Raw genomic sequence first — 25,636 nt, 5'->3', positions numbered from 1 at the left:
CACATGTGCCGAGAAGCACATGGTCAGGTCGAAGGTGAGGCTGGCACACCAGATTTGATCAAAACTTACTGGAACAGGGCCAGATGTAATACTGAGGTCCAGCAAGGAAATGTCTCACAACGCACAAGCCAGCAGAGTACAAGAGAATGAATCTGATTTTAAAAGTCTTTTTCATAGATGCACTTTGGTAGAAAGAGCTGCTTTTGGAAACTCATGGGTAGATTTCTAATTTCTGGAGAAAATGCTGTGCTAATTGAACAGCAATGTCCCTGATAAGAGTTGTGTTACGGCTACATGTAAAACTGTCTTTGAATTTAAAACAAGTGTAGAAATATAGTGTGGCATTATGCTTGCACATGCGTGTGAGTATGTGTAGAGGTTTGGAGAGTTAATATTTAATTCAATTATAGTCATAATCATTCATTGCTATGGTCTCCATAAAGAGCTGGGTGGACTTCACTCCTGTTTTCACTCTCCCTTTCTTCCTATTTGCATGGCTTCCTAATTGTGCTATTCCTGTTTCTGGAATTCTCACTTCAAGAGGGGAGCTAAACCTTATACTGTGCCAGGAAATAGCCTGAAGCAATTTTTGTCCTGAAGAGAAAAATTAAGGAGTGATAACCACAAGTGAAGCACTGACATTGTTTTAATTAGAATCCTGCTGAAGAGATTTGGCACAGTAGAGACAGGTATGTGTACACAAAAGGCAGGCAATTGTCAAATAAATTATTAGAATAAACATTTCTTTAAATCCTTGTTACCAATGCTCTGAGTTTGTTATATCTGGCACAAAAGATAGAACTGTGGGATAATGCTTTATATACTTAAGGATTTTACAGTCAGCCTACATAAGAACGAGAAGTAGCCAGCGTTTACTTTTTTTTCAAAAAAATTTATTTTGTTTATTTATTTGCAAGGCAGAGCTACAGAGACAGGAAAGAAAGGGAGAGAGAGAGGGAGAGAGAGAGCGAGAGAGGGAGAGAGAGAGAGAGAGAGAGAGAGAGAGAATCTTTCATCTGCTGGTTTACTCTCCAAAAATGGCCACAATGGCTGAGACTGGACCAGGCCAAAGCCAGGAACCTGGAACTCCATCCAGATTTGCCATGTAGGTGCAGGGGTGCAGAGACTTGGGCCATCTTCCCCTCTGCTTTCCCAGGTGCATTAGCAGGGAGCTGGATTAGAAGCTGAGGAGCCGAGACTCAAACTGGTGCTCATAGGAGGTGTCGGCGTCACAGCTGGCAGTTTAACTCACTGTGCACAACACCAGCTCTGACATAGAGATTTTTAACACAGTGGGAAAACTGCCTAGATGGGGACAGAGTGTTGGTCAAATTGTACAGAAATATTGACTAGGAGCATTTTTCTAACAATCAAGTGGCCTAGAATCTAACTCATGAGAAGAGTTGCCCTAGGAGGTCTATGGCATTGAGCATTCTTTTTCTCAGCTTGACCCAGAGTGGACAGGGCAAGTCACAGAGCCATTGAATATGAATTGCAGGGAGAAGAGGCCTGTAAAGGGAAATATTGTTGCTACAAGCACATATGAGCATTTTCTGATATCTTAGCTTAATGGGTTCTTCGTAATGAGGTTGCCCATGCAGGCTTCTGTGGATATGTGAGTACACCTGGTGTGTACATTAACAATCCTGGACTCATTTGGCACATTCCCTAGTCTCTAGCCAAACTGCAATCATCAGAAAGAAAACAATTTCACTGAGTGAAGCTCAGTGCCCTACGTGTTTATCTCTTTGCTTTAGCTTCCAATTTCACTAGGCTGCTAGGTGTGAATGCGCCTAACCTCTTTAAACTATTCAGGCACAAATGAAAGTGATGTTGACAAAATATAATAGAACATCATATTGTATCCAAAGGTGATCAAGGTGCAAGGGGCTACAAACATGGGTTTGAGACCCTGGGGAGAGGTGTGTTTGGCCATGCACCTGCAGGTGAGTGTGCCCACTATTTTCAGTTCTGTGTGTGGACACAAGTGCACACGACTTCAAATGACCTCCTTCGGTGCGTTTTAGTGGGTGTGTAGTTTAGTTTCTGGGCAGAACCCACAGGTCTGAGCTGGCTGCTGACTGGCCCTTTTTTTCCACTTGTACTAAGGTAGAGAGATTGTGCTTGCTGGCGGAACCTACTCCCCAGAGAGCCAAACTCGTTAAACTGGCTGCTCCCTGAATGAAAATAATTACATCTGATAATGCTCTGGAAAGGAAACAAAAGGAAAGGAAAATAATAACGAGAATGGCAGGGCCTTGTATCCAGATAGCTTCTCAATTCACCTAGCCAAGCTCATGGTTTATTTTGAAGACCTTGTCCTTTGCTGTACTCTCTCAAGGCTCTCTTCTTGCACTATTGCTAATGGCATTCTTTGCATTGGGAATTGTGAAAACTTTTTCAACTACCTTTCTCCTTGCCTTTTTGGCTTATGAGCTAGATGAGTTGGACTTTGCTGTCCAAGTTCTCTTGGCTTCGTAGATACCTGGCCATGGACAAACCCACAGATAAAAATTTGCCTCTGCTCTCTGCAGCTTTCACCTTCTGGCTCTTCCTCTGGTTACAGTCTTCTGTCAATCAATTACACATCTATCTCTCCTTTAAGTTCTAAGGGACATCTAACTATTAACCCCATGTACAAGCCCATGGAAGAATGTAAAAGTGGTGAGATGGGCATTGGGAGGCTTCTTGGCACAGGTCTATCAGACATTAAGAGTCTCATTAACTAGCAATGTGCTTGCTGGTGTCAATCATAAAACCCAACATGTAATATAATAATAGAAGGTAATGTAATATGGCTAATGAAACATATGCACAATACAGTAATGTGTCAAATAAGCTATACTTCTGATATTGTGTTTATTTTTAAATTTTTATTTTTTGAAAGGCAGAGAAAATGACACAGATATTCCATCTGGTGGTTCATTCACCGTATACCTACAACAGCCAGGTCTGGGGGAAGACAGACAGGATCTAGGAACTCAATCCAAGTCTCCCACATGGGTGGCAGGGACGCCAATACTTGTGCCATCCCCTGCTTCCTCCAAGAGTATACATTAGCAGAAAGTTGGAATCGGAAGTGGCACTCTGACTTAAATCCAAGCACTTGGCTATGGGATATCGGCATCCCAAGTGGCAAATTAAGCACTGCTCCAAACCTCTATTGGTATTTTAATATTTTTTCATCAGTCACTACAAAATGGGATGACATATTATGATGACTTAGCAGAATACTCTATTTTGTTTCAGATTCATGAGAATCAAAGAAGTAGGCCTTGCCAACCATGGAGCCATGGTGGAGGTTTCTCAAGCAAGGGCAGCATAGACAATGGGTAGATAGGTGGAAGTAGTAGCCACCAGCTCACTTTAGAGTCAAGTGTTGAGAGGTGTCATTTGAAATATGTTGATTTATACAGACATCTTTTTTCAGATAAACAACTGTCAGAACTGTCATTCACTTAAAGAGAACTGGAAGCTAGGTAAATGGAGGAGAATGGGGAGGGGAAAAGATTTTTATGCCACCCATTTTTCACTTTTATTTTTCATTCGTATGAGTATATTTCCTTTCAAATAAAGAGTTGGGGGTGGTGTTTGGTGCAGTGGTCAAATTACCACTTGACTGCCCACATCTTCTATCAGAGTGCATTGCTCCAGTCCCACCTCCTTGACTTCTGATCTAGCTTCCTGCTAATGAGCACCCAGAACCCAGCAGATGATGGCTCAGGTCCTTGCGTCCATGCTACCTAGGGACCTGAGCTCTGGGCTCCCGGTTTCTGCCAGGTCCAGCCCCAGATATTGTGGGCATTTGGGGAGTGAACCAACAGGTGGACTATTTCTCCTTGTGTCTCTGCCTTTCTCTCTGTATTTCCAATAAAGTGAAAACAAATAAATAGAAATCAATAAATTTATATAAACACATAAGTAGATAAATAAATACTTAAGAGAAACAGAGGGTGGCTTCCTTTAATTTCTGTCTTGCTAAGGGGAGCATCTGTGTCTATACCTGATAGGAGCAGCAGAAACTCCTTGAATCTCAGAGAACTGAGAAATGAAACAATTCTTACTATTTCATGTTATCTGTTCCTTGGTTGTGAGGGTGCAGATATTTCAGATGGAGACAGCAGCTACATAAATTAGCTGTCTTGACATGAACCAACTATTTACTCATGTCTAACTTTGTATAAAAATTGTGTTCTGTTTAAATGTGACCCATAGCTAAAGAAAATTAGATGTGTATAAGGATGGTAGGGGAGGTAGATCTTGCCCATAGAACTCATGAACCACAATTGTTCAGACAGGTTCTAACAATCTGTACTTGAGCATGAGAATAGATGTCTTGGGTGGGAGGGGAGCCTTTAAAATAATTTCAGTAACCATGGGGTGAAAGGACAAGACAAGATTGGGGCAGAAAAGTGGCAGGCAGGAGGAGGCAGGAATGTCAAGCAGATGGACAGAGGTAAGTGGGTGGCTCAGAGAGGCAGCCATGTACTTAGGAACTAGTGCTCTGTAGAGCCATTTACAAATTTTGTGTGTGCTCAATTTTAATTTTTTGCAGAACCATTCAGTCCTTGGAAATTGCTGACAGTTGTATCCTGTGCATTCTCTGTGGACCTAGTAAGGAAGTGTCTCCCTTGTGGCGATGCGAGACAGGAGGGTCATGACACGAAAGCTGCTAGAATGCAGTTTCAGTGACAAGCTGTGTGGTAAGTAAGATGCCCATCACCTGGTCTTGGGGTCATAGAGACTGGTGTGTGAATAGTTTCTAGGAAGACGATTTAATTTCTAGTAGAAAGGAAGACAGTGGTAATAAAAGAATGGAGACTGGAAGCCATTGTCCTTGGTGGGAGGAGTGTCAATCAGAGTTCCAGATGTCATATTGCTGTCTCTGTAGGAAAAATGACAAGGGAGGCACAGTGCAGGGCTCTGATTAGAGAGTTTTTCTAGTAGTGCTGTTGAGCAGTAGAGAAGATAAAGGAGATGCCCTTTCATGCAAGATGTGCTGAGACTGGTGTGTGTGTGTGTGTGTGGTGGGGGTAGGGAGTGCAGATTGTACAGCCATCAGGTCATATTTGTTTTCTTCTCTTCCTGCTTGATTGCTTACCCAGTTGTCCAAGAGGGGCAGTATGAAGTGATCATCATCCCAGCTCTCTTTGTTGGTGCCTTCCTCATCCTCCTTGGAGTCATCCTGTGGCTTTTTATCAGAGGACAAAGAGCCCAACAGCAGCGCCCTGGACTCCAAGGTGAAGCTCAAAATTTGGGAATGGAAGGGGCACATAGAAGATGGAGAAGGAAAAGCACAGTCCTAGTTTCAATGTGCTCAAGCCTAGGAGTCTGGGTGCCTTCAGTGAGAGAGGCATGGATTTCCTCCTGTGGAGTTGGTGGGGGATGGGGGGATCTTGAGTTGGAAACTCATTAAAAACTTGTTGACTGAACAAAGAGTAGCAAAGGAGGCCTCAAGTGACAAGTTCTGTCCTCTCTGTCCTATTGGACTATCAAGCCTTTGACTACATGAGTGTCTAAGGATGGACAAATAAGACTTAGGGGTAAAACCCAAGGTTTTATTAGCATCCATGGAGGATGACATTCCTCCTTGGTACATTCCATCCCTATTCTCTGCCTCCAAATACTTGATGAAAGGGAGTGACAGTCAATTAGTCTTTAAAGAATTAGGTATGGGATGACAACAGACTGACTGGCAGCACCATTGAGCATATAATGAAAGAATCAGCTCATACAAGAAATAAAAATAAATCCTTATAGTGATATGAAGATAATGACTGATCCTAAGGCCCTGTTTACATTTGTTCCAATTCCTTTATACTTCATTTTTATAGCAAATTTTTCAAAGTTATCTAAACTCCCTCCTCTACTCATCACATTCTCTTTGAGCCCACTAAAATAAGGCTTTTATCCTTGTCATTCCACCAAAACAGCTGTTTCCAAACTCATCAAGACAGCCTACTTGACAAATTCAATGATTAGTTCTCAATCTTCACCTCATTTGATCTGTTAAAAGCATTTAAACACTTTTGCACGTTCTCTTTCTTGAAATACATATTTTAAAAAATCTAAAATCACTTTCTAAATGGTATAATTTTAAGTTTTATAGATTAAATACTTTTCTTATTCTGATTATGATCCCTTGAACTCTAGATTCTTATATCAAACCATCTACTTGGAATTTTGGATATAAAATGTATATCACCTACTATATATTTAGATATAATATGCATATCATATGTGCTATGTCCAAAACAGAGGCCCTGAAATTCTCTCATGAATGTCCTCCCCAAATAGTCTTTTGTATCTTAGTAAATGGCAAGTCCAGTCTTCTGGGTTTTCAGTTGAAAACTTTGAAGATATCCTTCACTACCCCTCGCTGTCTCACGTTCCATATCCAATCCATAAGCAAATCCCGTCAGGCCATCTTCAAAATAAACCCATCACTCTCACCTCTCACAGATCATTGTAATGTATTCCTAAACACTTCCTCTGCTTTTGCCTCTACTCTTTATGATTTATGCTTAAAATGTTTCTTTTAAGTCACACGTCAATACTGCCAGCCCTCTGCTTCAAGTTCACCAGTAATTTCCTGACTTGCTCACAAAGGAAACAGGCAAAATTCTTTTGGTGGCTTTACAAGATCTGAGCCTGACTGATATTATCTCATATGACTAATTCTCCAGCGATCACGCTTGCCTGTATCTGCGTTGTCTTCTGTACTCTCCCTGAAATGCGTGAAGGATGCTCTTTCCTCAGTGGTTTTGAACTTCTCATTCCCTTTGCCTACAGTGCTCTTCCTGACACAAGCATGGTTTACTTCCTCGTTGCTTCCCAATCTTTCTCAGCTGTCATCTTATCAGAAAGGCCGTTCTTGACATCCTTATATAAAATAGCCTCACCAATGCTTCCTCTCCTTTTGTTATTTTCCTCAATATCACTCATTGCTTGGTATTTTATGATCTGTTTTCCCTGTTATCTATTCCCAATACCTGGAACAGCACCTGGCAGGCAGGAGGTAATATTAGTTAAATAAGTGGATGAATTAATGAATGAATGGAGATCTAATAAGAAGAATGAACCTCTCTTTTCTAATTAGAGGAAAATTCATGCTGGCTAAGAGAGAGAAAGAACCAGAAGAATTTCTTGACCAAGACTCAGAGAAATGTAGAAAAATTTGACTTCTGGGATGGCTTGAAGGAGGAATAATAATCACAGCTTATAGTTGACTAGTTGTCCATACCTTTCCTCCAGCTTTGGAAGCTGTTTGACTTCAATGATCATCCCCACCAATAGTTACCACCACCTTTAGATAATCTGTGGTGTAAGGATCTATTCAGGAACTTCAGACCATGCTAGCAAGTTATGCCAAGTTGTATTGCTAAGGAAAACAGAAAGGAAATGTTTTGATCACTTACAAGGGATCTGTCTTGGGATGCTTTAGAAGTAATGAGGGTGACTACAAAGCTTCTACAAGCTTGTTGTTGGTGCCGGTTTGTAGAGAAGGGTTGGAAGACATAAGAAAAAACAAAAACAAAAGCAAAAATAAAAAACAAAAAGATAAAGGAAGATGTATCCACTTAGGCTAGAGAAAATTTTGCTGGAGGAATTTTCTTCCCTTTTTGTTCCAGGCTCTGCTTTCTTGGAGTTCCCAGACATGAAAACCTGCTTGATACCTTTTATTTTTTCTCTGGTTTTAGGCATTGCCCCTGTGCAATCATCCAGGGCCCTAAGCTGGGAAGAAACTGGGCAAGGAGGAAATGTGTGTGTGCCTCTTAAAGAGACTTCAGTGGAGAGCTTTCTACGAGCTAGAGCACCTGTCCTGGCTAAGTTGCAGGTGCCCCGGGAGCAACTCTCTGAAGTTCTGGAGCAGATCTACAATGGTAGTTGTGGGCCCATCTATCGAGCCAAGAGGAACAGTGGGGACTCTTCTGCTAAACCCAAGAGTGTTGTCCTCAAAGCCTTGAAAGGTGAAAGGAGAAGTATTATACTTACCTTCCCCCTATTTACTTTTCTACTGAGAGCCATTCTCAGTAAATGTTAACAGGCTTTGTAAACACAAGACGTGAATCCAGTAGATACTTAGGATTATGTCTGTGTACAGAAAAAGAAGGGAACAGAGGATGGAAGCTTGAGACAGAATGTTCTTTTTGTGTTCTTTCTTTTCCTGGCTTATTCTTGCCTACGGAGGCTGTTAGAATTGGTTTTCCCATATTGGATGTTACTTGGACCAGGATTGAGGCTACTGTCTCCACTATTCCATACCCTTTCCTAGTACTGTATTCCTCTTCCTCTCCTCCTACTCCTCTCATAATACAGACCAGCAACGCAGGGTACCTAAAATAGGAACAGGATAAGAAAAGCAAGAATTCAATCAAAAGGCTTAGACAGTCATACTATTTTAATATGAAAAGGACATTTGTCTATAATTTTAGGAAGATGAAAGGTTACCCAGTTCTTTTTTTTTTAAACTTTTATTTAATGAATATAAATTTCCAAAGTACAGCTTATGGATTACAATGGCTTCTCCCCCCCACTCCATAACTTCCCTCCCACCTGCAACCCTCCCCTTTCCCGCTCCCTCTCCCCTTCCATTCACATCAAGATTCATTTTCTTTCTTTTTTTTTTTTTTAAGGAATAAAATAGTAAGTTGTTCCTCAACAGTCTAGACAAGGGCTGATCCTGTCATTGTCTCTCATAGTGTCCATTTCACTTAGCAACAACAACAACAACAAAAAAAATACTAAAAGAAATAAAATAGTAAGTTGTTCCTCAACAGTCAAGACAAGGGCTGATCATGTCATTGTCTCTCATAGTGTCCATTTCACTTCAATGGGTATCATTTTAGATGCTCGTTTAGTTGCCATCGATCAGGGAGAACATATGATATTTGTCCCTTTTGGACTGGCTTATTTCACTCAGCATGATGTTTTCCAGCTTCCTCCATTTTATTGTAAATGCCCGGATTTCATTGTTTTTTACTGCTGTATAGTGTTCCATAGAGTACATATCCCATAGTTTCTTTATCCATTCATCCGTTGATGGACATTTAGGTTGATTCCATGTCTTAGCTATTGTGAATTGAGCTGCAACAAATATCGAGGTGCAAATGGCTCTTTCTCCCCTTTAATTCCACTTGGGTAAATTTCAAGGAGTGGGATGGCTGGGTCCTGTGGTAGTGCTATATTCAGGTTTCTGAGGACTCTCCACACTGTCTTCCATAGTGGCTTTACCAGTTTGCATTCCCACCAACAGTGGATTAGTGTCCCTTTCTCCCCACATCCTCGCCAGCATCTGTTGTTGGTTGATTTCTGTATGTAAGCCAATCTAACCAGGGTGAGGTGAAACCTCATTGTGGTTTTGATCTGCATTTCCCTGATGGCTAGGGATCCTGAGCATTTTTTCATGTGTCTGTTGGCCATTTGGATTTCCTCTTTTGAAAAATGTCTGTTAAGGTTGAAAGGTTACCCAGTTCTAAGGCTTATGATTCTGTGTGAACTTTGATGAAATATCAGTGACTTTGAGCATTGTCTTATTCTAATTGGTCCCCATTATACTTATTTTTTTCGGCACTACTTCCCCTCTGGGACCTTGACAATCATCTGAAGGTACTTCTTGCTCCATGCTCTGACTGCTCCCTGCCCCGGCTCTTCTCTCCCTTGCAGAGTCAGCTGGGCTCCACGAGGTGCAGAATTTCTTAGGACAAATTCAATTCTATCAGTACCTGGGGAAACACAAGAACCTGGTGCAACTTGAAGGCTGCTGCACAGAGAGGCTGCCACTGTATATGGTGTTGGAGGATGTAGCCCAGGGGGACCTGCTCAGCTTTCTTTGGACCTGTCGCCGGGTGAGCAGTGGGCTGGAGATATTAGAAGTGAAAGGATTTACCTGATGTGTTAACTGTTCACATGCCAATTAGCATGAAAAATGATAAAATACAGAGACACTATCATAGCATAACATGGATTTCTTTTTTTTTTCTTTTTTAATTTTTGACAGGCAGAGTGGACAGTGAGAGAGAGAGAGACAGAGAGAAAGGTCTTCCTTTTCCGTTGGTTCACCCCCCAAATGGCTGTTGCGGCCGGTGCACCGCGCTGATCCAAAGGCAGGAGCCAGGTGCTTCTCCTGGTCTCCCATGGGGTGCAGGGCCCAAGCACTTGGGCCATGCTCCACTGCACTCCCGGGCCATAGCAGAGAGCTGGCCCGGAAGAGGGGCAATGGGGATAGAATCCGGCGCCTCAACCGGGACTAGGAGGATTAGCCTGTTGAGCCACAGTGCCGGCCGCATAACATGGATTTCAAAAACTATTTGCATTAGGACTGGCATTGTAGTGTAGCAGGTTAAGCCACTGCCTGCAGCACTGGCAACCCATAAAGGCACTGGTTTGGATCCTGGCTGCTTCACTTCTGATCCAATGTACCTGGGAAAGCAGCAGAAGATGATCCAAGTACTTGGGCCCCTGCACCCATGTGGTGCACTTGGATGAAGCTCTTGGTTCCTGACTTCAGCCTGGCCCAGTCCTGGCTGTTGTGAACATTTGGGGAGTAAACCAGCAGATGGAAGATCTCTCTCTCTCTCGCACTCTCTGTTTTTCTCTCTCCCACTCTCCCCCCCCTCATCTGTGTAACTCCATCTTTCAAATAAATTTTTAAAAATCTTTAAAAATAGTTTTTGCATCAAAATAACAATGCATCTATTAATTCCATTTTGCACAAACTTTTTGAAATACCCTTGTATGTAACCATTTATTTATTCATGAGTATTCGGTTCTGGCTCACAATAAGCCCCAGAGGCAGCAGCTAATGTTTACTTTGCTCACTTGTATAGTTCCAAGTTCTAACATGATCTCTAGTACATGGCAGGCATGCAACAAAGAAATGTTCAGTTAGAGTGGATAATTAATTCTCTCTCTCATCTCCAGAAAAGTGGCTACTTTGTTCAGTGCATAGTCATATATGAAGATATTTGTCCTTTGTCCTTGCTAGTCATCAACATTCATTTTTTTTTCATTCCAGTGAAAACCTCTGCATAACTGAAAACCTCTCATAGAAGCCTCTCCTTGAGTCTCTATTCCTGTATTTCTATATATTTTCCTTAGCTTTGATATCTGCATTTGAGAGTGTCTTTGCCCTATATTATTTCTAATCTGTGAATGCCACTTTGATATTGTGGATTTTCTTCCCTCCCTCTCTTTAGGATGTGATGACCATGGATGGCCTTCTCTATGATATCACAGAAAAACAAGTGTACCACATTGGAAAGCAGGTCCTTTTGGCTCTGGTAAGACTGCCCAAAGTGACAATAGCTGCTGGGGTTATCTCTTGTTAGCCTGATATTTGATGCCATATTTCCCACATTCATATTACAAAATGGGTTATATATTTTAAAGAAAAGTATATAGAAGTTAGGTGCAAAAACTCAAGTATTGATACATCACTTCTATTCCCTTCATTATGAAATTATTTAGATAATATAGTACAGGATTGGTAACTCTAGACAGAAAATCTATTTAGGTTATAGGAGAAACAAGAAGGATTTTAGCAGGTAGCTTAGTCCTAAAGGTCAAAAGCTGGGCCAAAGTTGTGTGGTCATTTATCTGATACTCTTACTTCTCTGTATATATAAATAAACCAGCTGTAAAAGGGGCAAATAGGAAAACAAGTTGGGAGATGACAGTGGAAGAGAAAATGAGAGGTGACAGGCTACTGAATCAGGAGGAGGGAAGCAATTTTATACCTCAAGAACAAGAAAAACTAGTTCAGAACACATTTCATTGCGACTTGCATTGCAACTGATATGATAAGGACTACATATACTTAAAGAAAGGAGAAAGAACAAGTGGAAGAAGAGGAATGACAAAGGGTGACAGTGAGATAATTCCTTCATTTTAAGCCAACTTAAGGAGGTAAGACAAAAAAAAAAAAGCAAAAAACCTCAGAATTTTAAAGGAAAAAAAAATCACCTTTACCAGAATTATCCTGAAAATTTAGATGATTATTTCTGTGAAATTATTTCAATAATTGTGTTTAAAAGTAACATTTTCTATAAAGTATCAGGGCTCTATGAAGCTATTTTAAGTATTTGATTCATTTTACAACCAAGAAGAGTGAAATATACTAGGTATCACAATGGAATCAAGAAGTCTGAGGGGAAAAAAAGAGGCAGTGAGGTGAGAAAAGAGAACTAGTTACAGGGAAAGTTTCCATGGGAGAAAGGAGATATCTGATCATATTAATGAATCCTCTGTATCTGATCCAGTTTTCTACCCATACGCTTGGGAGGCAGCAGATAATGACCCAAGCACTTGGGTTCCTGCATCCCACTTGACAGACTCAGATGGAGTTCCTGGTTCTTGGCTTTGGCTATCTCAGTTGTGGATATTTGGGGAGTGAATCAGTGGGTGGAAGATCTCAATCTCCCTATCTCTCTCTGTCACTCTAATAAATAAATAAAACAAAAATAACCATGGAAAAAATAAAAGATACTTTCGAAACTCACTCCATCCACTTATTTTAGGGGAAAATGAAACCATTTAACTCTTTATATAAATTCATTGTTATGTCATTCAACTTCATTATGCATTTATTTTTTCATTTTTGGGACTACTGAAAAAAACTTAGAACCTGTTCTCTTTTCCAGTTTCTAGCAGGAATCTACCAGACAGGAAAGTGAGAGAAAGCAGGGGTCAGGGTTTGACTCAGAGCAGGTGAATATGCTTTTCAAAGTCCAGTATTAGTGTCCCTGGATTATGGATTATGTGCTCAGTTTGGTGAACCTGAACAGCCTGCAAAAATGTCTGATTCACCAGCATGGTTTGGAAGTGACTTGTCATTCTAAATGAGACAGATGCACAGTAGACAATGCCCTCGCCTCACTGAGGCTCCCTAGCACTGTCTTTCCTTGTCTCTGACCCAAGCCCTGATCACATTCGTGTGTCCGGTCCATAGGAATTCCTGGAGGATAAGCACCTGTTCCATGGGGATGTGGCAGCCAGGAATATCCTGATCCAAAGTGATCTAACTGCTAAGCTCTGTGGGCTGGGCTTGGCTTACGAAGTCCACACCCAAGGGGTCATCTCCTCCGCTCGGACCATACCTCTCAAGTGGCTCTCCCCAGAACGACTTCTCCTGAGACCTGCCGGCGTCAGAGCAGACATGTATGGTTTGTTTCTGCCCATGAGTTTCTTTCCTTCATGGGCTGGTATCTTCCCTGAACATGACTGGGTTTGTTGCCCATTGTATCTACAAATGAAAGCTCTACTGAGAAGTCAGAAAAGCAGTGTGATGGAGCTCTTGTCTGGCACCTGTTAGTGCCTTTTCAGGTATTCCTTCTGTTTGAGATCAGCAGCCTTCGTTAGGAAAGAAAAACGAAATGATTATTCACACCAGTGTCTGAGGACTTAGCCCAGCAGAATCTCTTATCCAAAGGAGGTGAGGCCAGTTGATCCAAAGGCCAGGCAAACTAGGAATTAGCAAAATAATATACATATCTCAGATAATTTATTTTAACTTAGAATATATAAATGTATATTTGCCAATCTTTTAGAATTTTTTAATTTATATAAAGGGAACACATTTCATATATTTCATATATACAGTTTTAAGAGCATAATGATACTTCCCACCCTTACCCTCCCTCCCTGCCTCCTTTCTTATTTTTCTTTTAATTTTTACAATGACATACTTTTATTTGTCAATCTTTCAAGTGAATTGCATGGCGTCTTTTTATGAGAATGGTCTTCCAAAATGAAGACATGTTGTGTTTCCTCTATACATAGGATCTTTGATGACTTATTTGAAGGTTCCAATTTTGTTTTATTCTTTCTAAGTAGAATGTGAAACTTGAAAACAAGTGTGAAGCAATTATTCTTCTTCTAAATTTTCTACTTGTCTCAAATCACAACACCTGTTTTTAGCAGCATATTTGTTTGGAATAGTTTAAAACAGTAAACTTAGTTTTCAGGGCGATAACGCTCTTGTGCATTCATATTTAATTATTTGTATACTGTGTGACATTAAGTGGGCGGATTTGTTTCTCTTGCAGTTGGTCTTTTGGGATCCTGCTATATGAGATGGTGACTCTAGGTAAGAGTGATCCCCAAAGTAGTGTGCAGATAAGCAAGAATGTTTATTTGGGGGCTGGAGGATGTGTACTTTGAGAAAGGGTTTCGGTATAAGCTTTGAAGTATGAATTGGATTAACATGAAATTCAAGACTGATACCTGAGAAGTGTTGCAAAGTGATTGTGTCCCCCCCCCACCCTCCCTCTTTGTCCTTCTCTTAACTTTATTTTACTCTCTTCCTCTTCTCTCTCTTTTCCTTCCCTCCCCCCCTCCTTCCTTCCTTGCTTCCTTCCTTCCTTCCTTCACCAATTTCAAGGGATGTTTTCAAATCCGAAGAATAATTTCCAAAGTGATCATATATAAACATAAAAAATATTTTATTTAGGCTTACTAATCCATTTTATTGAGAAACTGTAGCACCTTTTCATGTTATGGGGAGTGGGTGGTAGACCTTATTTCTTTGCATTATTTTATCACTTTCTTAAAGACTCAAAATTTCTCTTTTATCAGTTTTTCCCCAAAACATCTTTCTCAAAATTTTCTAAGCTACATCCTTACCTGATCACTGGGAGCAACTATATTAGATCCAATATTTTTCCTGTGACTGTATCTTCTGTGGGTGATTAAGGGAATGGACAGTAATGTTAGTTATCATTAATACTTCAGTGTGTTAAACTCTAAACTCTTTTGCTTTTTGGGTTCTTCCTGTGCTGCCAGGAGCACCGCCATATCCTGAAGTCCCTCCCACCAGCATCCTGCAATATCTGCAGAGAAGGAAAATCATGAAGAGACCCAGCAGCTGCAAACACACCATGTACGTGGGGTTTAAAGGCCTTCTCTTTGGTCAATTCAAATCTTTCTTGCTCCCTACCCAGTGTGCCCTTTTCAAAGTGACTTAGATGACCCTCAGCTGTCCTTAGGTGCTAATTTGTAGACTTCGACCAAACCCACACAGTGAAAACACGTCTGCTCCTATGTCACGGATGCCTATACATCCTATACACATATCAAGATACTTGAAAAATTTATGGAAAATGGAATTAAAGGATAAGTTATTTTAATATAAGACATTTTTGAACTCCATGCATAGGTTTTCATAATATGCATTTTCCATGAATATTTTTAAAAATGATTTATTTATTTATTTGAGAGATAGAGTTACAGACAGAGACAGAGAGAGAGGTCTTCTCTCTGCTGGTTCACTCCCCAAATGGCTGCAACAGCCAGAGCTGGGATGATCTGAAGCCAGGAGCCAGGAGCTTCTTCCAGGTGTCTCATGTGGATGGAGGAGCCCAAGCACTTGAGCCATCTTCTACTGCTTTCCCAGGCCATAGCAGAGAGCTGAATCAGAAGAGCAGCAACTGGGACACGAACTGGAGCCCATATGGGATGCTGGAACCACAGGTGAAGGCTTAACCTACTGTGCTACAGCAACAGCCCCCGTATATACATGGGTTTCATTTTTTTTTTGCACCAAAATGAACTTGTCTGTTAACTTAATTTTCCACCAATTTTTAAAAGTACCCAATTATATATACATATATGTATGTATGTTTGTGTGTGTGCATTTCTATTCCCCTCTGATGTTGAAGCAACCACTGAGAAGCAAATGAGAAATCTGAGTTTGGTCAAATTTAGTTCCACAGGGACATTTGAAAATTGATAGGGTGCACACCAAACTCAGTGCAAGAGCAATGGTGTTTTATTTGTCTAAATATCAGTCTGCTGCCAGCTTCAGTTCAAAGATAGCAGATGATAAAATTCATTGCATTGCAATTACTCATTCTGGCTATAATGGCCCTTATTTAATATTTAACTTTTTGAAACTAATGTCTTGTGTTTTCCCAGCTCTCAGCAGATAGAAGCCTATCAGAAGAGGGAAAGTAAGAAGAAATTAGAAAACAGCAGGAGGCTCCAATAGTGTCAGCAGGAAGGGACAGCTGGTAAACCAACCTGGAAGCAGACAGTGAAACGAAATTACCACCAGTAGTTTAAAAGGGACTATTAGAGAACATAAGGAAAGTTTCAATTGTGTCTAAGAAGGCAACCAATATGCTAATGAATATTTGTATGACAGCTGTTGCTATTTTGTAATTTGTCAGCATGGAAGGGTTACGTTTCCAACACCTGGTTTTCCCTACAATAGTTACTGTATTGAGCTGATTATAATGTTTAAATATCTTAACTACAAACACACACACACACACACAGTGTAATAATTCTGGCTGACAGGTATTTCGTTTATGTTTTCTTGTATGGCTGTCCTTGCGGTGGGAGCTTAGCCTTACAGCTAGGATGCTGGTTAGGATGCAAGCACGCCATTATTAGTATGCCTATATTTTATCCGCGGCTCCTGGTCTTAGTTTCCTGCTAATGCAAACCTTGGGAGGCAGTGATGATGGCTTAAATAATTGGATTCGTGCTGCCCACAGGGGAGACCTGGATTGAGTTCCTGGCTCCCAGCTTCAGCCTAGCTCAATCCCAGGTTTTGTGTGCATCCAGGAGGCTGAATCAATGATGGGAGCTCTTTCTATCTCTGTCTCTCTGCCTCTGAAATATATATATATATATATATATATATATATACAGGCAGAGTGGACAGTGAGAGCGAGAGAGAGAGAGAGAGAGAGAAAGGTCTTGCTTTTCCGTTGGTTCACCCCCTAATGGCCGCTGTGGCCAGCGCGGTGCGGCCAGCGCACCGCGCTGATCCGAGGCCAGGAGCCAGGTGCTTCTCCTGGTCTCCCATGCAGGTGCAGGGCCCAATGACTTGGGCAACCCTCCACTGCACTCCCAGGCCATAGCAGAGAGCTGGACTGGAAGAGGAGCAACCAGGACAGAATCCAGCACCCCAACCAGGACTAGAACCTGGGGTGCCGGCGCCACAGGTGGAGGATTAGCCTATTGAGCCATGGTGCCGGCCAATATATAATTTTCTAAAGGCTCTTCTTTATACTAGGGGACGCACCTAACTGACAAAGTGCATGACCTTAAAGAACTTAATGTTTTAATGAGGAGATCTCTGAAATCACATGAAAAACCAACATAAAGTGTGGGGCGATACAGTAAATGGTTAAAAGCTCCATCTTGTGTTACAGAATAAAAAAGGTATACATCCAGTCCTAGCACTGCTGGTTTAGCATACACTGTGCATTTTTTAAACTACAAAGAGTATGGCAGAACACTTTTTTCCACTCTGCATTGTCCAGTAAACGAGAGGAAACCAGAGTGATGTTGTTGTGAATGTTTGTGGGAAGGGGTAATCTCTCTCCTCATACACTTGCCTTGTCAAATTTCTCTCGTTCGCCTCTCAGGTATAATATTATGAAGTCCTGCTGGCGCTGGAGTGAGGACAGCCGCCCTCTGCCTAGAGAGCTGCGCGTGCGCCTCGAAGCTGCTGCTAGAACTGCAGATGACAAGGCTGTGTTGCAAGTGCCGGAGTTGGTGGTGCCTGAACTGTATGCAGCCGTGGCCGGCATCAGTGTAGACAGCCTCTCCTACAGCTACAGCATCCTTTGAAGGCCCCATCCCCCACTCCAGCAGGAAACACTCATGGACGACTGTATGCTCTTTGAAACAGTTTTCCTCCAAGAACAAAGAACAGACTTTCTTGGGGAGAGATAAAGGGAGAAGACAAGCATTCTGGATCTCCCCCTAACCACTTCCCTAGAATTCTAAAAGGATATTGGATGAGGCTCTCCACACATATCTCTTTGAGCTCAGGAATTCGTTATCAGTCCCATTTTGATAGATCCTTGGGGAGCAGTGGTGGAAAACGTTACAGCCCAGCAGGTATCAGAAATCTGCAGTGTTTGTTGGGACATGACAAACATGAGCTGGTATCTCCCACCCAAGGCTAGTTTACTCCTGAAGAATATTTTTATTTAGACTCCTACAAAGTCCAGAGAACTGAGGGAACAGAAATCCAATGAGAGAGTGGATGAGAAAGAATGTACAAGATTTAATTTGCTTCAGGAGTGTAGGTGTGGACCCAAATCTATGTGTGTGTGTGTGCACATGGGTGTAATGAATAAGGATTGTGATGGCTAAGTATGAAGGTTTGGTGGTTTAGAAGTCTTTAAGAGGGGTTAGAAAAGCATGTATGTAATCTGATATGGAAGGATGGTAGCTTCATGGTGAAATATCATTAAATTAATACTCATTAAAGTACGATTTTCTGGTACACAGCTGCCAAAATATTTCTACAATAGAGAAGATAAAAGTAAATGCCTAGAAGTTAATTCAATAAAAAAATTTAAGGGATACTCTACACTGTCAGAAAAGGGATTCTTTATGTGTGAAATGGGGATAATACCCAACTAACAGAAGGATTGAATGAGAGTATATATTTGTGCAGTGTCTGGCATAAAACAGTGCTCAATAAATGTTAGTTTCCTGTCTTGTGCCCTTCCTAACCCAGATTCTTCCAAATAGATTTCATATAAAATCTGTGATGAAGAAGAAAGCCGACAGGCCTGTAGATAACGGCATGATACAACAGGCAACACATGAATAAAATGGTAAAGTCAATGTTTTTCAAAAAATTATGTATGTATTTGAAAGAGAGAGAGAGGAGAGAGGGAAATGGAGAATATCAAGACATCCTATCCACTGGTTTACTCTCATGCCTGTAAGAGCTGGTGCTGGGCCAGGCCAAAATCAGGAGCTGAGAACTCAATCTGGGTCTCCCACATGGGTGGCAGAGACCAAAGTGCTTCAGCCATCACCCACAGCCTCCCAGGATGTGCATTGGCAGGAAGCTGGAGTCTAAAGCATAGCCAGGACTCAAACCCTGCACTCCCATATGGGATACAGGCATCCCAAGTGCTATCGTAACTTCTGCCCCTCGAGTCGCCATTTTTGTGTGAACTTCTGGATGACAATAATAATCCTATTTCAAAATATTAGAGATAGGGGCCGGCACTGTGGCATAGTAGGCTGGGCATCCGCCTGTAGCATTGGCATCCCATATAGGTGCCGGTTTGTGTCCTGGCTCTTCTTCCAATCCAGCTCTTGGGTCCTGGCTTTGGATTAGCTCAGTTCTGGCTGTTGTGGCCATTGGGGAGTGAATCAGTGGATGGAAGACCTTTCTCTGTCTCTCAAATAAATAAATACAAAAAATTTAAAAATATTAAAAGTATCATGATGAGAGAAAATCTGTTGAATATGATAATCTGTGATTTTAAAGAACACTGGGCTGGAGGCCAACATTGTGGCATAGCAAGTAAAGCTGTTGCCTGTGACCCCAGCATCCCATATGGGCACCGGTTTGTGTCCTGGCTGCTTGGCTCCATTTCTGATCCAGCTCTCTGCTATTGTGCACAAAAAAGCAGCAGAGGATGGCTCAACTGTTTGGGAGAACTGGATGAAGCTCCTGGCTTTGGCCTGGCCCAGTCCTGGTTCTTGTGGCCATGTAAGGCGTGAACCAAAAGATGGAAGATCTCTGTCTCTCACTCTCTCTCCATCTCTCTTTCAAAATAAGTAAATTAAAAAAAAAATAGAATGCTGGGATCTAAAGCTGCTGAAGGAAAAATGACAGCTAAAAATGATGTAGGAGTTGGAAACTTGATGGAGTCATGATGAGTTAGCCAAATAATGATTCTGTTACTGCTGGAAACTTCACAATGATTTGCTGGGATTTAAGTGGGCAGTGGATGGCAATAGAAGGGGGGTAGAGTGGCTTGGAACAAACAATAAGGTTCTGGGGAAATCCCATTGTTTCTCAGATGTTCCTTTAAGTCAAATTTACAAAGTATTTATTTGTTCATGTACTTAAAATGAAACTTTTAAATATTTATTTATTCATTTGAAAGGGAGAGACAATGACAAGGAGACAGAAATATTGAGAAGTCTTCCATCTGTGAGTTCACTCCCCAAATGCCCACAACAGCAGAGGCCGGGGCAGACTTATGTCAGGAGACAGGAATCCTATCTGGGTCTCCCAAAGGGGTGGCAGGACCCCAAGCACTTGAGCCATCATCTGCTTCCTCCCAGGGTGCACATTTACAGGAATCTGGACAGGAAGTGGCGATGAGACTTCAGTGCAGGCACTCCAATATGGGATGCAGCATCCCAAACAGCAACTTCTCCCACTGCGCTGCCATACTCATGCAGATACTGAATACTGACTCACTGTGCCAGATGCTGGATGCCAGGTGTTGGATAAAAAAATAAATAAATAAAAACAAGGAGATTCTGATTAGTTCAGAAGCTAAGAGACTGTATATTTATTTGTGTGGGTATCTTTTAGTTACAAATTACATTAAGCACTATCAAAAGAAATCATAGGATAGAAAGAAGTATGCTGTATCTTTGAAGATACAGCATTTAACTTGAGACCTTAGGGATGGGTAGGGAAGACAGTGGGAAGAGCCTTCCAGGAATGCACTATATTGGTGAAAACTCCAGGGCAAGAAGCATAGTTTGAGGAACTGCAAGGAAGCATAGGGGCTGCACATAATGAGTGAGAGGGATAGTGGTACAGTGAAATGCAAAATGAACCTTTCACAGGATCCATGCATATTTGTTTTGGTAGGAGGGAAAGAAGCAGACAATTAGCATTTTAAACTTTACCTGAATTTATTTGTTTTCCTGAATATAGGCCTGGAAAAACAGAAACAGGAACTTTGATCCTTAGAAACCAGTAACTTCTCCTCACTTGGCTTTTTTAAAAAGAGGATTTTGTGTCTGAGGGTTTTTTTTTAAGATTTATTTTATTTATTTGAACAACAGAGTTACAGAGAGAGGTGGAGGCAGAGAGAGGTCTTCCATCCGCTGGTTCACTCCCCAGATGTCTGCAATGGCCAGAGCTGCGCCGATCCGAAGCCAGGAGCCAGGAGCTTCTTCCAGGTCTTCCATGTGGGTGCAGGGGCCCAATGACTTGGGCCATCTTATACTGCTATTCCAGGCCATAGCAGAGAGCTGGATAGGAAGAGGAGCAGCCAGGACTAGAACCGGTGCCCATATGGGATGCTGGCTTCAGGCCAGGGCTTTAACCTGCTATGCCACAGAGCCAGCCCCATATCTGAGGTATTATTTCTGGCATCTAGATATTTTCTAGACAAAACTAGGTACTTCAAAGGTAATGAATGCAAAACAGAATTAAAACAGTCACCATTTAATCAAGTGGAATTCAGATTTTTATTGTTTTGAACAGCCTGTCCTACAGTTTTGTTTTTATGCTCTATATTAAAAAAATAACAACAGTTTGGAACTGGGCAAACATATGCCTAGGTAAAGTGGCTAAAGGAAACAACAATCTAGTTTTGCATAGAATAATATGAACTAGCAGTTACTGTTATGGAAACTGAATAATAGTGGCACTTTTCACCATTTTTAAAAGAAAAAAGTTAATAGAAGTTTCTTTAACTTAAGCTTGTTGACCTAATTCAAAAAAAATTTTTTTTGCTTTACCACACTAATTTACTTAAATAATCAAGTAGCTATTACAATGGAAGACCAGAGGAACTCCTATTATTCTTAATTTAACAATCTATTTGAAGCACAATAGTTAAAGGTTATGCTATGTTTCTGAAGCTGTATTCTGCAACAAAAGTTCTTAGATTGGATAATGGAATTAAATATAGCATCATATCATTGTAACCTAGAAATAGCTCCATGTGCTCACCATACATGAACATATCTGATAAAAAATGATATGGTAAGTTTGATGTTTCTGCATGATGGTGAGTCTCTTACTTAGAAAGAAATATCACTGAGTAGTTTAAAACAAACAAAAGATAGGCTAAAATCCGTAAGGGAAGTCCATTACAAAAAAGAGAGAGGTAGGTGGATGGAATAAGGACTGAAAGAGACTAACTCATTCTTCCTTTTTCTTATTTTAAACCACTTTATTAGCATGCTCTGTTAGAACATATATATTTGACTTACTACTATGATCCATTTAACGGAATGAGATAGGCCTGACTGCTTTCACAAAGTCAAAGCTAATAAAAAAATAATGATACAGTAAACCAAACAAAAACATTAGACTATTATCTACAGTGTTTATTACAATAAAGGTAGAACATACTTCTGAAAATCAGAAGTCGGAATAATTTGGCTATTTTAAATAAAGAGGCAAAAAGAATTTGGAGGACACATGGGACATAAAAGTGTGATTAAATGCAGAGAGAACTTTCTATGTAGAAAAGATCAGTAGAACATTTTAAATGTTAACAATTATAAGAAATAACTTTCTTTGGTGATAGCCCCCTAAACTGATTCATCACCTTGAAGCTCAAGGAAAAGAACATAGAAACTCTACAGGAGTATCATTATTGTGTCAATGAATATTGTATACCTGAACAAATATTAGGCTCCATTTCAGTTAGAATTGGTAATAAAACATTCCTTATCTACTTCACAGGTGCTTTGAAGTTGACCACTCTGTTAGCAAGGGCAAAAATAGTGCTTTGGCTTCATTTTAGTAGCTCAAACTTTTTTTTTTTCCATAAGTAAACTGTGGCGTTATCATTAAGTCTGTACTAATTTGAAGCAACTGAGATTGAAAAACAGTTACAGGGGCCAGTGTTATAGCACAGTGGGTTTAGCCACCATGGCTTGCTACACTGGCCTCCAATATCAGAATGCCAGTTCAAATCCCAAATCTCTGGTCCCTTTCCAGCTCCCCATTAATTCACCTGGGAAGGCAGCTGAGGATGGCTTGTGCTACTCATGTGGGAGACTCAGGTGGAGTTCGTGGCTCCTTGCTGCTGCTTGGCCCAGTCCTGGATGTTACAGCCATTTGAGTAAACCAATGGATGAAAGATACCTCTCCCCCCACGCCTCTCTCTCTCCTTCCCTCTCTTTCAAATACATACATACATAAATTTTGTTTACAAAAACACCTACAAAATATTTTCATGAAAAGTTTCCTATATCTGTGCTGACCAACACAATAGCTACCAGTCACATGGAGTTCTTTAACTGGTAATCGAAATTAATCAAATTAGAAATTCTGTTCCAGAGGCAGGCACTTGGCACAGAGATTTAAGATGCCACTTGAGATGCCCACATTCTATTATCAGAGTGCCTGGTTGGAGAGAGTCCCAAGCCCCTCTGCTTCCAATTCAGTATTCTAGTAATGCATACCCTGGGAGGCAGCAGGTGATGGCTCAAGTACTTGGTTCCAGGCCACCATATGGGAGACCCAGATTGATTTCTGGCTGGATATTGCGAGCATTTGAGAGTAAGCCAGCAGGTGGAAGATCTTTGTCTCTCTGCCTTTCAAATGGAATGCGCATTTAAAAATAATAAATAAAAATATAAAAGAATTCAGTTGTTCAGTGACATGAGGCACATGTGATCAAAGTGTGATCACTTTGTAGTTTTTGTCCTGACACAATGGGTACACTGTTGCCTTAAGATATGAATAGTTGGAGGCCAGTGCTGTGCCATAGCAGAAAAAGCGGTCACCTTCAGTAGTGGCATCCCATACAAGCACGGGTTCTAGTCCCAGCTGCTGCACTTCCAGTCCAGCTCCCTGCTAATGTGCCTAGGAAAGCAGCAGAATATAGTCCAAGTGCTTGAGCCCCTGCACCCATGTGGGAGACCTGGAAGAAGCTCCTGGCTTTGGTTGTTGCAGCCATTTGCAGAGTGAAGCAGAGGATGGAAGATCTATCTCTCCCCCTTTCTCTCTGGGTAACTCTGCCTTTCAAATAAACAAGTAAATCTTTAAAAAAAAGATATATGAATAGTCAGGTAAATATAGTTCTGTATTTCATCTTTAAAAAGGGATTAGTCTTGAACTCTTAAGTCTTCTCAGGGGATCAACACAGTAACTGGTCTATCTACAAAGATCAGTGCATTCCATAAATTCTATTTACATAGTCACAAATTCTGGTATCCACAGCTGTATTTAGGCATACTTAAAAATAAACATGGGCCATGTGCCAAAATCTGAAGAAAATACATTAGAGAATCTGAAGATATTGAATGAAGCTTCTCATGTAATTCAACTAGATGGACCACAACCAGTATTTTCAGAAATACTAGGAAATATTATGTTCAAGTTTATGTGAATTAATCCTGGGTAACCAACTCACCCCATCTTTCCTGGGACTCTCCAGGTTTTAAAGCAGGAAGTTTCATATCACAGGAACCTGCACAATCCAGGGCAAATTGGACTGGCAACCTAGTGCTATGGCTTGGTGCTTTATTTTTCTTTTGTGCTTTCAAATGGTGGTCTATAGTAAGAACTGAATCATTTTTCCTGATAAGTAGTTATACAACTGTTAACATAGTCTCAAAATAATCTGGCTGAATCATCCTTTCTAGTCACTCCACTTCCATGAACTTTACCTTCTAGCTACCCTGAGTTTCTTGGCATGCGTTTTCACACCACCTTGTTTTAGCTCATCCTCTGGTTGGAATGCTTTTCCATTGGCATACAGAATTTACACATCAAGGCCCAGTTCAAGTAACATCTCTTTTCACAAGCCTTCTCTGATACTCCCCTTTCTTCAAATTTCCCTACTCCACAGCAGAATGACTGGCTTCCTCTGCTGTGTTACCAGCTGTTTTACACTTAGCGCTTTATTATAGCAGTCGCTCCCTTGTGCTTGGGTTTGTCTTACATGTTTGCTTTCTTTTCTAGGCTACACGACAAATGATTTTTTCTTTTTATTACCATTGTCCAACTGTTTCCGGCACATAGGAAATGTCTGCTAAGACTCATGTCTTAGAAATTGCAGTTTTTGTTTGTTTGTTTGTTTTTTAACATGATAATCTCATCCAATCTTCTCAACAGTCTGTGGGCTTGGCAAAGTCCATTACCACACACTTCTCTGACAAACAGGCTTAGAGGAAGTGACTTGACCAAGATTCGGTAGTGCTACTGCTGGGACTGAATCCCACGTCTTCTACGACTTTTACTCAATCCCACCGAAGTCTAATTGTCCTCCAATAGACGTTTCCTCTGTGCATTGGTAAGAAGGGGTAATCAGGAACGGGGAAAGCGGACTTTGTATAAAAATCCATCCTGCCCTCTAAAACTACCCCACACTGGAGTGTTCTCTCACATTCCCAATGCACGGATTCCGAATCGTACTTGCTCTAAGTCAAGCCGCAAACACTCCACAGGCTTCTAAGCCCTTACCGAATGAACCAAGTGCCTCCATGTTCTACTATTGACAGGACTCTGACAGACTGCCGGGTCCTTTCAGCTTCACGTGCTTTTCAAAACCTCCAGCCTCTCGTCCGATGGATAACCAGCATCGTTATCCAAACAGGGAAGGCCCCACGTAGGACCCAACCAGGAAGGAGAAACAAGCCGCACCCTCGGCTCAGCTACTCCATCTCCGGCCTTTATCTTTCCTCCTCCCACCGGCTAGAGGGGAATGAAGCCACACCCACGTCACAGCCTATCGCGAGAACTGGGAGCCCCTGTCTCGTCACCCCCCGGAAAAGCTATTTAGTTTTAAAATGCCATTATATTTTCACACTTCCATTCTTTGCTAATGTAAAGTAAGCTACTTCATTTTGAAAACAGTACGTGTTCGATCCTACTAAAGGAATCCCATCAAGGAGAACCTCCGGCCACGCCGGGGCTTTCACGCTCAGCTCCGGGCCGTCC

The 25,636-nt window shown here is 41.3% G+C and overlaps 1 protein-coding gene and 1 long non-coding RNA gene across 3 annotated transcripts; one reads left to right on the top strand and one right to left on the bottom strand.

Annotated features, from left to right (window-relative positions):
• The first annotated feature begins 4,639 nt into the window (after positions 1 to 4,639).
• STYK1 (serine/threonine/tyrosine kinase 1) lies at positions 4,640 to 17,580 on the top strand. The gene is made up of 9 exons (XM_062194826.1): positions 4,640 to 4,703; positions 5,106 to 5,240; positions 7,701 to 7,970; positions 9,667 to 9,848; positions 11,199 to 11,282; positions 12,950 to 13,158; positions 14,046 to 14,086; positions 14,782 to 14,878; positions 17,376 to 17,580. Exons 1-9 carry the CDS (start codon positions 4,640 to 4,642, stop codon positions 17,578 to 17,580), a joined length of 1,287 nt encoding a protein of 428 aa, XP_062050810.1.
• Positions 8,264 to 25,397, bottom strand: LOC133761883 (uncharacterized). Of its 2 annotated transcripts, none has more exons than XR_009866231.1 (3): positions 24,108 to 25,397; positions 13,386 to 13,463; positions 8,264 to 8,337 (listed from the first exon to the last, which is right to left on the bottom strand). It is a non-coding gene; the product is annotated as an uncharacterized LOC133761883 (long non-coding RNA). The 2 variants fall into 2 exon arrangements; XR_009866230.1 differs by lacking the exon at positions 8,264 to 8,337 and adding an exon at positions 8,617 to 9,725.
• Positions 25,398 to 25,636: the final 239 nt, after the last annotated feature.

Source organism: Lepus europaeus, chromosome 6 (genome assembly GCF_033115175.1).
Source record: "Lepus europaeus isolate LE1 chromosome 6, mLepTim1.pri, whole genome shotgun sequence".
Taxonomy (NCBI): domain Eukaryota; kingdom Metazoa; phylum Chordata; class Mammalia; order Lagomorpha; family Leporidae; genus Lepus; species Lepus europaeus.
The sequence above is the reverse complement of the archived record's forward strand: the minus strand, read 5'-3'. Positions and strand labels throughout refer to the sequence as shown.